We start from the raw sequence: 16,957 nt of genomic DNA, 5'->3' as shown, positions 1-16,957 counted from the left end.
TCAGCCAAAGGAAGGAAGCTCCCTCTTAGGCAAAAAGCTCCTGTAAGAATTTCTAACCCATGTAAGCAAAGACTGTACCCGAGAGTCATTCCACTAGTGATTTAGACACTACCAGATCTATTTGATCTAGCCACTGCTAAAACTGGACATATTGCAAAAACTGTGAAGGAAGAACTCAGTGAGTCCAGCCCTCTCCAGCAACAAGGCAGCATTTTAGCAGAACTTCTTGGGAACATGGTTTTGGACGTTGGCATCCCAGCTCCTTAAGTTAAATACCAAAGGTTTGAAAATTAGTTGAAAAGTCTCTCCAAAAGAGTAGGGTATAAGCCAAGCAAGGTGGACAGATGAAGTATTAATTGATGCTGCAAGTATCATTTTAATCTGCAGGTCACACACATACAGAAAGTTTTTCTTACCTGGTGGGACCAGAAGATGGATAGATGGGTTTCAAAATTACTGTTATTGTTGTTATCAACAACAGCAGCAACAACAGCAACAACAACTCACCACGTAAAAGGTACTTAGATTTCTAATCCATTGTGTCCCCAACACCAACACATATACTCTGAGAGAGTCAGAATAAGGTTCCCCTGTAGTTTCATTTAAGAATAAGATAAAAAATCCAACATCCTGATGCTGAGGTTTCTGATTTGTAAGTCTGATATTCAGTATAGACATTATACACCACACTATTTGGGATATACTCTAGAAAACAAATAGCTAAGATAAACCTAGGACACATGTAAGGAAGCATATGAACTCAATGCAAAGATCTTCCTTCACCACTGAGTGATATATCCCTTTTTTGTCAGTACCAAAACCTACAATCACTACTGCTGCATTAGTCAGTCAATCTCTGCCTTTTTTCATGCAAAGGACTGAGACAGCACAGAAAAAGGACACAATATGAGGCTAAAACAGGTCCCTATAAAGACTCTATTATTCTTCAATTGTTCTTCTCTATACTGAATCTCTGAACCATCACAATGTTTTCATTTATTTAGTGTTTCCAGAAAAGAAAAAAACAACTCAGGAAAAAAGCCAATAACCCATCTTATTAACAAAGCAGTAATACTTTACTGGTCCTCCTTTCCTAAGTAATTTGATTTTTATATCCATTAAGAACTTATCTTCAATGGAAGCATGATGAAGTAAATAGTCACTATGTGTCTTGCTGAACACCGTGAACATTTCTGCAGGTCCTACAATCAATATTTAGTCTACAAGAAAGAGCATACCTGAAAAATAGCTTACACAGAGCAGGCAAAATTCATGTGGAGGGCGAAAATGCACAGCCTTTACTAGAATTATTTCTATATTAAATATTTTTCAGCATGATTTTTTGTTTTCTTTTTAAAATGTAGCTTACAGCAAAATTATCCCCCTTCAAATAAGAAAACAGTATTAATATTTGGATCAAGTGAGATGTAACTATAAATTCCTCTGCATTCCAGAATCCAATTATCCCCTCAGCTAAAAGGACAGTATCAGGGGTGGAGTTGCGGTGGGAAACCACCTATGTAATATGATTCTAAGTTTTACCTTATATACTGAGGGCAGCCAGATTTCTTAGCATCTAGGAGAATATGATCCACAGCTCAAGGTCCAGCTTGCAAGTTTTTTTAAAATCTGCAAGTATTTTCAGAAGAATGTTTTCAATGCACTCTAATTTTCATAGAGTTTAAGGCCACAATATAAAAGTAAGTAGAAGTGTAAGTCTTCCAGTGACACCAGTAATATTTTTCAGCTTTCTATTTTTAGGATTTCTTGGCAAGGTTTCCTCTCTAATCCTAGCTCCCAGTTTCTGTATAATGGCCCAAACTGCCAACAGGATTTTAGAGGAGGAATGCCTTGTGGCAAGTTTTTTCTGACTTATTACAGGAAGGGCAAAATGTGACTCTCCCCCCACCGTTAGCCAAAAACAGAGGTTCAAAGAATTTTCAAGAATCCAGCAGCCAGCAGTCCATTCATCTGTGTCAAATCCCTGTGAATTGATGCTTATTCAAGTTGGGATCCCAGCTTCATACCACAAACTCCCAACTCAAATCTTTCTTCTCAGTAAATATAGACTGAAAATTCACTTTTCGTATTTGCCCTGTCAGTGTTTGACAGGTATAAGCCAGGTTTTAGTTTGCAGTCACACCCAAGATACGAAAGTGTTGAAGGCAGTAATTCAGTTAAGTAGATCTTTAGCTTTAAAAAGTTACGGTGATGACTGATCAAAAGACTGAAGATAGCACTGAAATGCAACTGCGGTAGTATTAACAAGGATTCCTGCTATTTATTTATTCCTTGCTTTTATTTTTTGTGACAAAGTATAATACATAAATTACTTAATGAAAATTTCTACAGTATGTGGAAGTAACAGAGAGAATATGAATATTCATAAGAAAATTATTAAATCCACAGTGTGTTTCATAACAGCTACCACTTTTAAGTATTTTGTGTGCAATCCTGTAGCAAGGTTAATCATTCTCATCCTGTTCTCTCATTCTCACCATGTTTCAGCAAAAAGTTAAGATTATATTTTTAAATCTTGTGAGCCAGTCCTTTGCAGCTAACTTTATCTGAGTTGGAATTAAAAGGAATTTAAAACAATTTAAACTGAAAATACTGTTCTCTGATGAGTTCCACATAACTCATTTTTACACTTAATGCCCTCCGACATCACTGAAACCAGTTCAGGTTTGCTAAGTTTTTGAATGCCATTCCAATGCTGTTACACTGACAACTTCAACAGAGCTGCAAAACCCAAGAAGCAGCAAGCATTGCTGGAATCTCAGTCAGAGCTGCCTAAGGTTCAGCTTCCACCCTTCTAGAAGAGCCTCTGCCTCTCAAGATGGGGGCCATCCACAATGAAACCAAGCACTTGGTTCTGGTCAATTAATTCTACATTTTAATGAATATTTAGCATCAATAGCCTTTCAAGATGGATTTGCAAGGGAGAAGTAAGATGAATAACGAAAACATAGAATCATAGAATCATTGAGGTTGGAAAAGACCTCTAAGATCATCGAGTCCAAACATCTTTTTGCTTTCAAAACAGTATTTTCCTATTTCTCCTTTTATGGATGTTCAGTGCATTCATTGATCCCAGCTGATACATTAAAAACATGCTCCTTTTTCTGTGGGGAAAACGGCGAAGTGTCATGGTTTGGTGACACAGAGGCTACCCCATCACTCTTTTTGAGGGTTCTGTCAGTGTTCCTTTTGTCTAGACCCTCACATCTTGAGAGTCTTCATGCTGCATGTGTAAATGCATTCCTAAATATGAATCCTTTTCAAATGAGGGCTGAGGAAAGACAAGCCATCCCCACACTGTTCTGACATGGTTCCACAGTGAAGAACACTACAGCTTTTGCCTTCAGATCACTGGTTTTAAAACACCGCAACCCACAAACCCTGTGTTTGGGGGTATTGTATTACATGTAACTCCTACAAGTTTTGTTCAGTTTGAGCCAACAGATTCTCTTCTTTTCCCAGGTGGGGACACACTTGATGCAACTAAATCCACCCAGAAGTCAATGGGGAATAAGTTAGGACTGACTCAGGGAAAAGTTATGGGTCAAATGTCTCATACGCAGTTAACAGAAGACATACTTTTGTGTTAAGAGTAACTGCGAACCTCAGCTTCCTCCTGCTGAGGCAAGTTGCAACCACAGGACCTCAGGGCAACAGATCAGCCACCAGACTTCCCTCTGCATGACTTCAGCCCTCCTCAAGTTAGCACTGCCACTGGTGCCATGGCGCTGGAAGAGCCGAGTGAAGTGCTATACTCACAATCATTATTTTCACATGAATATAGTTCTTCTTACAGTGCCCATCAAAAACACTCATGCACAAAGCACTTTCCCCTGCTCAAGCACAAAGGCAAGAAAAAACTGTTCCAAATACCTTAAAGACAGTCTAAAAATACAACCCTTTGTTTAACCACCCACCAAAATTACAGCTGTATGAAATCCAGGTCAAAATCCCCAGGTTGAACTCACTCATCTTCTGTCTCATCTTTCTTTCTCTCTCACACATGCACGCATGCACACACACATGCACATCTAGGTCCTGGTGCCACTGTGCATATGCTTAAATGAAGCCCTTGGACCACTGCATTCAAGACCATATGATCGGCCTGTTGCTGAAGCACCATACTGAATACATGCACTGAAAACCCATGAACTGACATTGCAATAAATCTACAGAGAGCCTTCATAAATCGTATGGGGAGCCTTCAAGGACAAAGACCCAAATGGTTTTAATTTCCCTCTAAGTGATAGCCATAGTTAATACCAGATTTGGCAGGAAGCAGGCATTCCATGCCCGTTGGGCTTATACGGACATGAAAAAGAGTTTATGTTTGACATTTGCTTTAAAACCATAATGAAAACCTTTTGCTCTTTCAAGTTCCAAACTTGCATTCGTTTCTGAGAGTCTATTACTTTAAAAAAGCATTTGTTGGCTCTGATTGCTTGGATAACTGACAAAAAAGCATTAGGAGCAGGCTCTTCATTAGCGTTCTGTAGCTGGATGACAGAGAACAGGGAGCAACAGAAACAAGATGCTGAACAGCACATTCGCTCTCTGTCCCCCTTACAACTGTTTTTGATAAATAAGAAGTGGCTTATGACATCAAGCTCTGATTCATCACTGGCAGCTCTCCATCAATTAACAGAAAGGAAAGAATATGTCGTATTTCCACATACTGCCCCAATTCTCTCCACGTGTTTTCTCCCTGAATGTCGCATACAGCCATCTGCCTGGTGCCCTGGTGGCACAGCCAAACAGTATGGCAAGTATTGGTAACAGTGGAGATGCAAAAGCAACAGCCCATTTTCCATCAGCTATGCTCCACATTCCTGCCAGACATGTAATGGAGGGCTAACAGCTTCACAGTGTTAGATGCATTTGGGGTAGATCAGAGCTGGGAAGGTTTGTGGGTGACAGTCTTCTCAGGGCAGAAGGTACGAAAGGACCAAGGCCAGCTAGTTGTGAGAACAGGAAGCAGCACTTTAATCGAGCTCTTGCAAGTCCCACAGTCAAAACATAACCAACCTGGTCCCTCCATCCTGATATCTATATGGGAACCAAAAAGATACATCTTGCTCTATGTGTCACAGCTCTGGAAAAAATGGCTGACTACACACCATGTGTAAGGCAGCATATATAAAGGCATAATTCAATTGTTAAAAGTCATGACCTAAGGAAAGGAACAGCTCTGTGGTGTACCCTAGATCCATCATGATCATGACTCACTGCTTTATGTTGCGTTACTTAAAATTAATACACCACCAGTTTAGCCATGTGGTCAAATACATTCTGGGCTTTATAAGTAACTTGAGATATAAATGACAACCAGCGTGGGCATGTGAATACGTTCACACATGCACTCTCACATGTACACATGCAGATTATATGCTTCATTTTGTAAAAATATATGTATTAATTTTTTTTTAAAACCTAAACTCTTGCTACAGAAACTGCTCATATTCATACCCAGGGAGTAAAGGTGCAATTAGGATTATCATTATAACTTAAGTGTCCAAGAAGTGACAGAGAAGTCCTAGCTTTGGTGACTTTGAAGGGGATCTGGGACATCAGTAACTTTTCTTAAAGCCCACAGGGTCTAAAAGGGTTTTAGAAAACAGTAAGTCACCTCAAGATGACTCTTACATTATCAGCTCTCCTTATATTACCAGCTGGCTGAGGTTGGAAGCCAGAAAAGACTAGGATGGAATAGGGGTTGGCCCTTCCCCGGAGAGGGAGGAACTGCATGACCAGCTGGACCAGGGCCAGCAGGAAGATCTACAAACCAAGTACAGTGGCATGACAAATCTGTGGATTAACAGCAGCATTGTCAGGGAGCAAGGCATGCTCAAAGCTGGTCATCACATGGGATTTGGGAATGAACTCTGTTTTCAAAAACCAATTCAGAAATACCAGACTGAACCACCTCCTGACCATCATGATTTGAAGTGGTCATCCTTGCCATAGCGAGCTCTTCAGGTTTGATAAGAGTCCTTACAAGAAAATGTACTGGATGGCTGATAATAAGTAGGAATCTCAAAGACTTTGAGATAAATTTCACTTTACCCTATCATCCTAAAGACTTCTTCCTTTAGTTTTATGTATGTGTTATAAAACGAAACAGGCTGGGAATGAATGAGAGCGCCTCGCCTATTCACTTCAGTTAGCTCTGGCTTCATTCAATTTTTTCTCCCCAGATCTGGAACAGCTCTGATAAACAATAGTGGCAGTTGACTCTCTAAAACATTTCACATCTATGTTATTTGTGATAGCTGAAACAGCTATTTATGCCCTTAACCTAAAAGGGAATGTCCACAAGGCAGTGGTATTTGGCTTTAATTCCCTTATAAGAATAAAACAAATAGTCAGGAACCATTATTGTAGAAAGCAGTATTGACTGATGGTTAAAGCACAGATAAACTGAAATAAGATGATCTGTTACAGGCTGTGCCACCAAGTTTTTCTGGTTAAGTGTCTTTTCACCACTCCGTTCATTTCATTACAGCCAAGATGAAAAAGTGCTGTGTTGTGACAAAGACAATGGAAAATCTGCAAAATTGGAATCAAAATGATGACTTAAAAATTCCCATACTTCTTACAGGTAACATCTGAGGTTGTCATTTGCTTCATTTGAAAAAGAACCTCTAGGACTTTACATACAAGTTTTATTTTGGATATGCTACTAATTTTGAAGGTAGAGGTATTCTCAATGATCATCCAAACAGATTTCAAACAAAACTTTAATTAAAGTAATTGTTTCAGACATAAAGCATAAAGGTGTACATATACATTTCAGGTGATTCTCATACTTATTCTTACTGTCCTTCTATGGTGATAAAATTCACACTGTGCCAAAAGTCAAACTAGGTCAAACTTCCTCTCCCATTTGATCTTACAACTGGCAGGTCATTGAACAGGAAAACAGGGTTTCATAAACAGACCCCATAGTAATTCTCCAAGAAAAATGAGCTACCAGTTAAGCAGAATAATAATTTCTGACTCAGAAATTGGTGAAATAGTAGGGTAGAGACTGCATAGAACGCTAGACAACAAATGCAAGAAATCCTGGAGTATTTCATTGCTTTTTTCTAAGGACAAAAACATTATTCAAGTCCTAAATAAAGCTGCCAAACAGCATCTCGTAATGCCTTCAGTTGTCACGAAGCAGAGTCAAACTCCTCTCCCCACCATCTTGAAAGGAACTACAGAGGGCACAAACTAAGACAAAAATAATCTCAACCCCTCACACACACTAAGAAACACCTAGCACACACTCAGCACTGGGCACATGCTTACTTTTTGCATTCCCACTGTGTTTACTTGAGTTAGCATGGCAAAATCATGTCTAGCTGGAAAATCTAATCCCACTTATTTTAGCTCTTTTTGTATTAAAAACAGAGCAGGCTAGGAGAAAAGAAACAAAAAGTTAGTGCACTGCTGTCTTCTCTTCATCTTTTTTTTTTTTAAGAAAAGGCCACTTCACACTCGGGGTTTTTTTGGCCATGTGGAGTGGAAAGGTTTTTCCCAGAAGTCATCAGTTATAGAAAGTGGCAGGTCACATAAAATGAATTCACAACATAAAGGTAGCTGCAACATCCAGCCACTGGGACTCAGTCTTGTCATGTACTATGTACCATAGCCTCTTTTCTAATGGTCAAACCTAGACAGTGGGAATTCACATAAATAAAGCAGGAGTAGAGCATATGAGCTTACAGAGTCTCTTGCAAGCTGTTAGCTAGCTTCTAACCTAAATCTCCTTTTCCTCCCTTGGTCTCTCCCATGTATGCCTCTCCAATCCAGCCGATACATAAGAAGCTTAATGTGAAGACTATGTTAACTACCACCCATGCTAAAGATGAAAAAGCCCCCTGAAATCTAAGTTTAATTTTCTGCAGGGTATTTGTATTTTAACTGCCAGGGCACTATATCCTGTAAAAATTATCTCCTGGGTAAGAGGTATCTTCACTTGCCTGGAGTTTTTGAGCAGTCATTATCAGATTTGTATGAGACTGAATCAGGATTCTTAAACCATATCTATGTGGTTTATGTTGCACCAGTAGTCTCTTATAATGTTGTAAGAGATCCACAAAGAGCTGGGTTCGGCACTGAAAGTTTTGTTGCTGTAAGAGCCATACAATCCCCAATTCAGCAACTGCAGATATTTAAACCAGGGCCTATACTATACATAAACAACTAAGCATGTTAAATTATGAAATATCAGGGTTAAACAAGTGAAAATCTATAGCAGGATACATCACAGATACAGTTTCACACATCACATCGTGTGATCTATGTACCCACATTAGGGGAAAAAGGAGGGTAGTGGGCAAGGAAGCTCTTTCTGTAAGGGTGTCTGAGAGGATGCAACAAAACAAAAGGAAATATCAAGTAGTTATCTCTTCAGAGGAAAATATAAAAGAGGGCATAATGATAAGTGTTACTATGTTTGGGGAGGAGGGGGAAATTTATCACGACCCACATGGGTCACTAGGGGATTAAACATTCCTAAACTTTAATTCAGGAAAATATCAAGTCATCTTTAAAATTAATTTTCAATTTCTACAGATGTCAAGATCACATGAGCCTGTAAGTATTTTATTGTATAGGAACAGGCTTAAGAAATTGCTCAATGTTCGAGAGCTTTGTTGAATGAAGAACCCTGCTGCTGGAGCTAAGTACACCTCAACCTCTTACATGAGTAGAGGAGGAAGGAAAATGCTGCTAATGTTTTAGTTTTTCATGAGAGAGGCCAGGACTGCTCAGGCACCAGTGCTACTCAAGCATTTATTAAAATCAGCAGGAGCTCTCTTTGCTGTTGGAGGGCCATGGGATCTGCATCAGCCCCGAGGTCAGGAGGAAGGACCGGCTGGAATGAAGAAGAAATAAGAAAAGGAGCATGACTCTCATTCCACATATCATAAAAGAACTCACATGTTTTGAATAACAATTATGATAATTTAATCATCGGTTTGGATGATTAAACAATGTGTATCAGTGATGAAATTGTGATCTGAACTGTCTGTGCAAAGAAACAGCTTTATGAAATGATGGGGTGAAAGAAACTATTTAACCTCCTTGCTCCAGCTCCTTTTAACCAGCTAGATTTGAAGCAGATTGTACCTACTTATATTCAACACATTCATTTCTCCCTCGCTGTTCTCTGAGACTTTTATTCTATCCGTTTTCTGGATAACCAAAGACTGCCCAAGATCCAGGAAACTTCCCTGTTTAGATAAAAAAAAAAAAAACAGAACCAACAACAAATTTTCTTTCAGAATAATACAATTTAACATTCATAGTCTGTGGGAAGAAACAATTCTGAAATTATAAAGCAACAGCAATGATCAAAGTTTTCTATTGTAAGTTTCATGGGAAAGTTGTTCATCTTACTGGACGTCACTTGAGGGCAGTAACTGAGCCACTTGGGGAACTTTCTCTTTCCTACTATTCACTTAATATCATTCTGGAAGGAAAAAGTGTTTTAAATCCTTCTTTGCTTATCAGTTCCTCTAAGAAATTATTTTTATTAAGTTTTGAAGCTGCGTTTATTTTTCTAAAAAAAAAAAAAAAAAAAATATCTTTACTTCCTTCTTGCTGAAAACCACTACAAAACTGGATTAAGGTGACTGAAAACTATCCAGCCCATTTTCCAGAGGACATATCACAGCTGTCAGACAGAAGGCAGGATACTGAAGTGAAGATGTAATTCCTTCCAGTAACAGCCATTATGCTTCAGTGTACTTCACCTGTCTGAGACCACTTGGAAAACTAACTGATACAGCAGTTAAAATTGCTTGAGGTTTTTGAAAAGCTTTTTCCTTTCCTTGGTCATTAAAAATATGATAGACAACTTGCACTTAAGGAACCAGACATTGTGCTGAAGACCTTGAAAAGAACTCCAGTTGCATACTGTTACGTAGCCTGTATTAGGCTAGCTTCCACTTTCCCCAACATTCTCAAGTACTAAATAACGTTAGCAACAGGGACATCATTACATGAATTAACCTAACTCATTAAATAATAATGGAGTGGGAACAAGATACACAGTCTAAGGGATTTCCCATCTACATACAGTAATGAAAGTGATGCCACTTTCCTGCAGAATGTATTCATTAGACGAAAGAACACATTAATTAACAAAAGGGTGATTGACCCACAGGATTCATCAGCTTCTTGAATAGGATTTGACTAATAATGCCCCCACTGACTGGGTCTTCTACAGTTGTCATCGTCTTGACCTACAATATGCACAGAGGACCTAGCACTGGCAAAAAAAAAGTTATTATTAAGGATTCTTGTTGTTTTATTCTGACTTTTCTGTTGCATAACACAACACAAGGAAATGATGCTAAAGACTTCTGAGCTTGCGGGCATTTTGGGCCAGTGCTGCTATTTGCTTGGTATTTAATCCAAAACCCCTTTAAAATCTTTCTTCCTGGAAGAACTACTTTTATTCCTATTCTTTCCATCTGTACAAATAAGTCATCAGTAGCAGAAGCCAGAACATTCCTGCAGGGAGATTATGGACTGTGTAATATTGGTGGCTACTCTCTGATGTACAGTAGCATCCTCCCATTTGCACACTTTCACCCAGAGTCAGAGATACTAAGATATAATATGGAAGCCTACTGTGCAGAAAAGACAGTATGGAGATCCATTTGGACTGTCCTTTTTCCTTGCTTTGCACAAGTGACAACTCATAATATGCTTCAGTGGAAAAGCATTACACTGAGGATCAGGAAACCTGAAGTCTTTTATGTATTTGCCAAGCAACTCTGAAAAAGTTACTTTATTTACTTTACTTTGCACTTCATTTTTTACTATTGCTTTTTTGCTTGCTGATATAAGAGAGCAGGACTGGGATACCTTTTTTCTTTTTCAAGAGAATATCAGCAATGCAAAACACAGGTGGTTTTTATCATAAAATGTTATAAGCTGTAAAAACACCAGTACTTGAACTGAAATTATCAGAAACTATATGCAAACAAGTTCCTATCTCCCACACTCAACTTCCAAGGGAAAAAAAAACCAACCCAAAACATCCAAAAAAAACCCAACAAGAATTGTTCCTCTAAGAAGTCTGACCTCACTAAAGATTGTTCAGGGAGTCTGACCTCCCTTACAATATTATACACAAAGAAAAAGAAATTTAAAGATGTGGTTAAAAAGTAAAGATTAAGACAATGAGTTTTCAGGTAACACTGTGATCTGCTCAGGAAGGATTGCCTACAGAAACTGAGCCAGCGCTGGTGCTTGCATTCAGTCCCGACTCCAGTCCAGACTGAACAGGGAATTCAATAGTCACTGTCACAGCAGCCCCTCCCAGAAAGCTGATAAACCACCCGAGGACGAGGCCTAACCAAAAAGCATAACTGCAAACCTAGTGCCAATTTTAAGTTAGTTTACTTCCATTGATTCCAAGAGAAATACTCGTCTAGTGTAATCATACTAGAAAAATCTACCTCTCCCCTTGAAAATACAAAACAAACAAAACCCTTCACTCTTTAAAATACCATCCTGGATTCAAATTTATGCTATTTTCCCCTCAACTTTGTGTTAAGACCTTTTGGCATATTCTGAGGCAGAATGTCTAATATTACAATTATTTCAACCACCCAGTGGTAGAAATTCAGATGGCCTATTGTATAATTATGTATCTCCCTGCTGGAAGAGAAAGATCAATAGAAATTCAACAATATAGAAAGCTCGTATTTTAAGCTGTTGCTTGTTGCCTCCTTTTTCATGTTCCAGATGTAAAATAAAGCCACTGATGTTAATACATCCTGCCCACATGTTTTCTGTTCCATAATAGCAGCATAAATTGGAGCCTATGCCAGCTTTGTAGACTACTCCATCATTTGAACTCATTTTATAAACAACATTTTGAGAATTACTGGCCCAGCTTCCCCTATCACTCACACTAATTTAAAACTGATGAAATGCAATTGGTTTCAGAGAAGAAACTCTTGATTTATACTAATATATAATAAGAGAAGAATGCAGACCATCCATTTCATGGAACTTGGTATGAGGGTGGTAAAGCTCTGCTCAGCCCCAGCAGTCCCTGCTATATCCCTACAGACTGGTGCTAAGGAACTACCAGATTTCTTTATCTTGTTTCTCTCCCTGTCCTTTTAAGTGTCACAGAAAGAGAAGTTTAACATCATTTAGCTTGTTTCTTTTGCTCCTGGGTTCAATGCTGAGGTTCACTTGACCCTTCAGGATATCTTAACAAGGCAAGAACAAACTTGGAAGTTAAATCTAGCTTAAAAGGAGTTACTCCTAAGCAATATCAATAACATTAATTAGCTGGAGAGCCCTCTGAGCAGCAGACTCTCAGTTAGCAGCCCCAGGCAGACACAAAGCAGAAACCAAAGTGTGGTGGGGCAAAACTGTCATGGTGAACAGGTACCAGAGCAATGTGACACTGCTTCCGAGCAATAGGGTTACCCATCCCTAACCAAGTCCTAGTAATATAAGTGCTGGCATGAAAAAGAGAACAAGGCATGGCTTTTGCTCCCAAAGTCATATAGTGTGGAACATTTTCTTAATGTGTTTCAAGAGCATCCAGCAAAATTGGGGTCCTGGTGCCTACTGAGTCACTGTGCAATGACCAATTAGTAACCTTCCCTCTAATAAAGCATGCTCTATTAAGATTCTAAAATTGGACTCACAGTGCTGGAGCTAAGAGTTACTAGAAAACTGATATTTATCAGTCCCTGAAAAAAAAAAGTTTGTTACAGTAATTTTTCTTTCCATTGTAACATTATGATTTTCAGGTTTAATATTGTGCCTAAGGTCACAGGCTAATGTTTCTTTGGCAAGAGATCACTGGAGATCATTGTATATGCTTTCAAATGGAACAAAGCTCCTTCTTCTAATTCTGAGAGGAGGCAAAAATTTCAGCCCTTTAAACGAGTCACTTGCCTACAACTGAATGCTGGCCATCTTACACCTCAGAGGAAAGCAATTCTGGCAGGAAAACATACACTCAGATATTTCCTTGACAGCTTTTTATAATAAAATGGTTATTTGAAGCTGCTTGGTTTGAAATGTTAGACACAAAAGTGATGGAGATGGTTCCACAGATAGAGTGCACATGAGATGGTCAAAGGGAGCTTGAAACCAGTAAAGATTATTTAGTGCATATATCCACAGTTTACCACTTGTGTGGTGTATTATCCAGGAATTTCTGGGAAACTAATCCTAAAAGGTTTCAACAGAAATGGTATGTTTTCAGAAGGGATTTGAAATGAAAGAGGTTGCTCACTTAAGTATGCGAGAGGGAGACTGCCATAGCGTGCCGAACCCGAGTCAGCAAAAACATTTAAACATATGCTTAAAATTAATTTAAATCCATTGTTGAATCAAGCTTTCAGAGGTAACCCAGAAGGAAGTGCATGAAACTTCAAAGGTCCAGAGGTTTGCTTAGCAAACCAGGAATAGAGATGCTTGAATGAGCCTCTGGAATGAGTTTCCTGGCGCTCAGACCGTCGGCTAATGCTCTAGAGAGGTTTCTGGTACTTCCTATTTGCAGTTGTGCCGAGAGGCTGCTATTTTGGCAGCTTCTCTGGTTTTGTCCACAGTCATGAAGTCAAAGTGAACCCATCACTGAGATCAAATGGGTTTAAATCCAGAATTATTTAAAGTTGATCAAACTTTCATACCCATGAAAAGTCAGTACGTGTACTTCAGGATTATCAACCCATCCTCATTTTTGAACATTTCTTTTATGTAACTGTCCCAAAAAGCCATTTAGGTGCATATTCAAAGGTAACAGGGAATATTTACACGAGTAGGAAGGCGAACGCATACTCTCGCGTGTGCCAGCCGCGGCCGGTGTCACAGGGGAGCAGCACGGCCCTGACCGAGCTCCGCGGGCTCAGTGCCCTTAACCGAGACGGCGCAGCGGGAAAAGCGAGGTGCCGCGTACGCGGGCTGGAGCCGAGCAGTGGGCTGCGCCGGGCTCAGCCTGGGCGCCGGGAAGCCCCCGGCAGGAGTAACGGAGGGCGCCGGGACGCCGCCCCGCATACCCGCGCCTTCGCTTTCCTCACCGCCGCGGAGAGAGGCGGACGCCGCTGCTGCCACGCACGCCCCGCGCAGCCCCGGTCCCCGCCGCCCCGGGCGGTGCGGAGCGGAGCCGCCGCCGGCGGCCCGCGGCCAGGCCCGGCGAGGCGAGGCGAGGCGCGGCGATGCTCCCGGCGCCGGGCGCAGGCGCCTCCCCGCGGCCCGCCCTTCGGCGGCGGCGGCGCCGAGCCCGGCGGTGGTGGCCGCGGCCCCGGCAGCGCCGACACCCGCCCCGCCGCCCCCTTTGCGCCGGGGCTGGGGAGCACATCCCGCGTACCTGAATCATCGTCTCGGCCTCTTCTTGCGCCGAGCGGCGACGGGGCAGTGGACGCAGCTCCCTCCCGCGGCACGCCAGGCTCGCCCGGCCGCCCATGGGGCACTCCCGGCCGCTCCTCGCCTCCAGCGCGGCCCCGGGGCTCTGCCCTCTGCCCGCTCCTCACCCGCCGCCGGCAGCCATGAGCCCCCCCGCCCCTACGCGGCCGACGCTGGGCTTCCCCAGCCGGCCTGAGCTCCCCTGGCTGTCACCCGCTCGGCCGCTCTCCGAGCTCCTTCCCTCTCCGCTTCCCCTTTTGTTACCGGGCTCCCGAGCTGACCACACCGTGCCCCCTCCGGGGCCAGGACGACAAATCAGAGAGCCGGTGCCAAAAGCTCTGTCTCCAGCTGGGGAAACTTAGCCTTCCCTATCCTGGTGGGAGGGTTTTTAGATCACTGAGTTGTATGGATACAATAACAAGGAAACTAATAACTCGCAAAACGGTCCGCTTCGGAGGGTACGCTGCTTTTGTGCAGAAGAAAAGCGAGCTTTCCAGCAATCTGTCACTAAAACAAACTGATAGTACCCAAGTAACTTGAGAGAGAAGAATGGGTGTTTAAAGTTGACACCAAGAACTACTTTGAAAAACAGTTTCAGAAGGGGAGAACCTACGGGAATTTCCTGCTTCTTTGTGTAATCTGCCTGCCTGTGTACATTAATTAATTCCCTTTAGTTTTTAACCGAACTTATTTTCCCTGCCTGCAAAAGGATGCATACTGCTAAGGGGGAGGAAGGATAACCATGTGACGGAAGCACGGAACTGTAAGCTTAGAGACAGGGGCTCTGTTTCCCTCTTTGCGAAGACGTTTACTATCCCGTGCAATTTAAGTTTGCAGAAATGTGCTGTAATTTTGCATGTTTTAATTCTTAGCTCTCCAGCTTTAGGAAGGGCACAGCTGCTTTACCACAATGCTGAGAATCTGTAGCTCCCACCAGGACCTAATGGCGTAACACTGGATAACTCTTGCTACTATAATTAAGGGATCGTGGGCAAAAACTTTCAGCGGTCTTCTCTTTGGGTTTCCAAGTTTCCTCCTCTGCAAAAAAAGGACATGGTATAAATCAGTGCTTCCCTGCCTCTGAGAAGTTCAAGGCACATTTATTTGACTGTCATGCTGTAAAAGATGTCTGTAACTGAACAGCAGAGAGAGTTTGTTACCTATTTCCAAACATTTGAATTTCAGTGTTCTAGCAGAGGCATCTTAAAATAGATTTGGAGGAACTGGGTTGATCAGCTTTGTTTTTCCTCAAGGAACAGAAGAGATGAGAAATAATTTCTGAACATTTGTGTTGTGATAACATCTGGCATGTTATGATTTAGGTCAAAACAATGTCTTTTATACAGCTAAAAAGGAAAATTAATTAAATGTTTTTTAACACTATTGTTATTTATTTGTACCATTTGGATGTTCTAATTGAGTACTTGGCCCCCATTATGCCAGGGACTCGACTTCAAGTGACTTAAGTCATTTTACTTCATAAAATGAGTTGATCTTGTGCATGAAGGAGTTCAGGTATACACTGAGTAGCCTACATGGGGTCGTTTCTGGGCTGTCAGCTTATTTTCACTGCATAAATCTTCCCATGTTTCTCCCCCCGCCCTCCATTGCCTGAACTCTGTGTTCAAAGTGTCTGAATGCACAAATGGGTTATTTCTGCAGGATAAGGAATAGATTAAGGGAGAAAGGGTCATTGTACAGGAAGAGCTATTCTTAGATAACTTGGAGGTCTGATATCGTCATGTAAGCTTTTCCTTGAGAAGTCACAAATCATGACTAATGAGCTGCATTTGAAATATCCCAAACTGACTGGAGTCATAGTATGGGAATGTGTACGTGAAGGTGACTTTTATGAGCTAGTCAAAAGCAACCTTTCCAACTGGCAGTTGTACTGGCTCATCCACTCCAAGGGGAGTTCATCTGGTCCTTGTTGACTGATCCACAAATAAAAGGCAGGAAGAGGAGAGAACTTAAGTCAGTATTGTTACTTTGACAGTATAGGAATAGCTATTGAGAGGTTTGAAATCCCTCTGCAGAAATGAAATTGTATAAATGTGGAAATGTCAACCCCTTCTGAAAGACTTTTCACTGTTCTACCTTACTGGAATGATCACTTCCATTGCTTTAGTGCTTTGACCCTACTTTTAATTACTGTCATCTTCTAAATATGACTTGATATGTGTGAAAGGGTTTGCAAAGCTTACTAATCAAGCCAATGTTTCGTATGGCTCTGCTGCTTGTTCTGGTGTTTTTACAAAAACAGTATTTTTCTCAAAACCAAAGTAGAATCAAGAATTAGAAGGGGACAGAGAGTCATGCTGCTGGTAGATAACTAAGGTTATAGCTTTCTTGACTAGTGCTACCACTTCCCTTTGTATATAGATTCTTTAAATGCAGTTGGGCAGCTTGTCAGCTAACCTTGCAAAAGAGATCACAGAACTTTATTACAACTTTCTTTAACAGAAGTAACCAAGAGCATTTTGGGACTCAAATGCCAAGTTCCCCTCTGGATTAGTCCTTGACTCTGGTGCCTGTATGCAAAAATATTCAGTGGTTCATA

At 41.1% G+C, this 16,957-nt stretch overlaps 1 protein-coding gene across 3 annotated transcripts in view; it reads right to left on the bottom strand.

Annotated features, from left to right (window-relative positions):
* The window catches only part of TNS3 (tensin 3), a 252,479-nt gene extending 237,974 nt beyond the window's left edge, over window positions 1-14,505 (bottom strand). For all 3 annotated transcript variants that reach the window (XM_076330716.1, XM_076330717.1, XM_076330718.1), the window contains exon 1: window positions 14,363-14,505. In XM_076330716.1, the coding sequence (XP_076186831.1) occupies window positions 14,363-14,458 (96 nt within the window). In that variant the 5' untranslated portion in view covers window positions 14,459-14,505. The remainder of the gene's footprint in view (window positions 1-14,362) is intronic.
* Between the last annotated feature and the right edge of the window lie 2,452 nt (window positions 14,506-16,957).

The sequence above is a fragment of the Aptenodytes patagonicus genome, chromosome 2, assembly GCF_965638725.1.
Source record: "Aptenodytes patagonicus chromosome 2, bAptPat1.pri.cur, whole genome shotgun sequence".
In the NCBI taxonomy this organism is placed as follows: domain Eukaryota; kingdom Metazoa; phylum Chordata; class Aves; order Sphenisciformes; family Spheniscidae; genus Aptenodytes; species Aptenodytes patagonicus.
The sequence above is the reverse complement of the archived record's forward strand: the minus strand, read 5'-3'. Positions and strand labels throughout refer to the sequence as shown.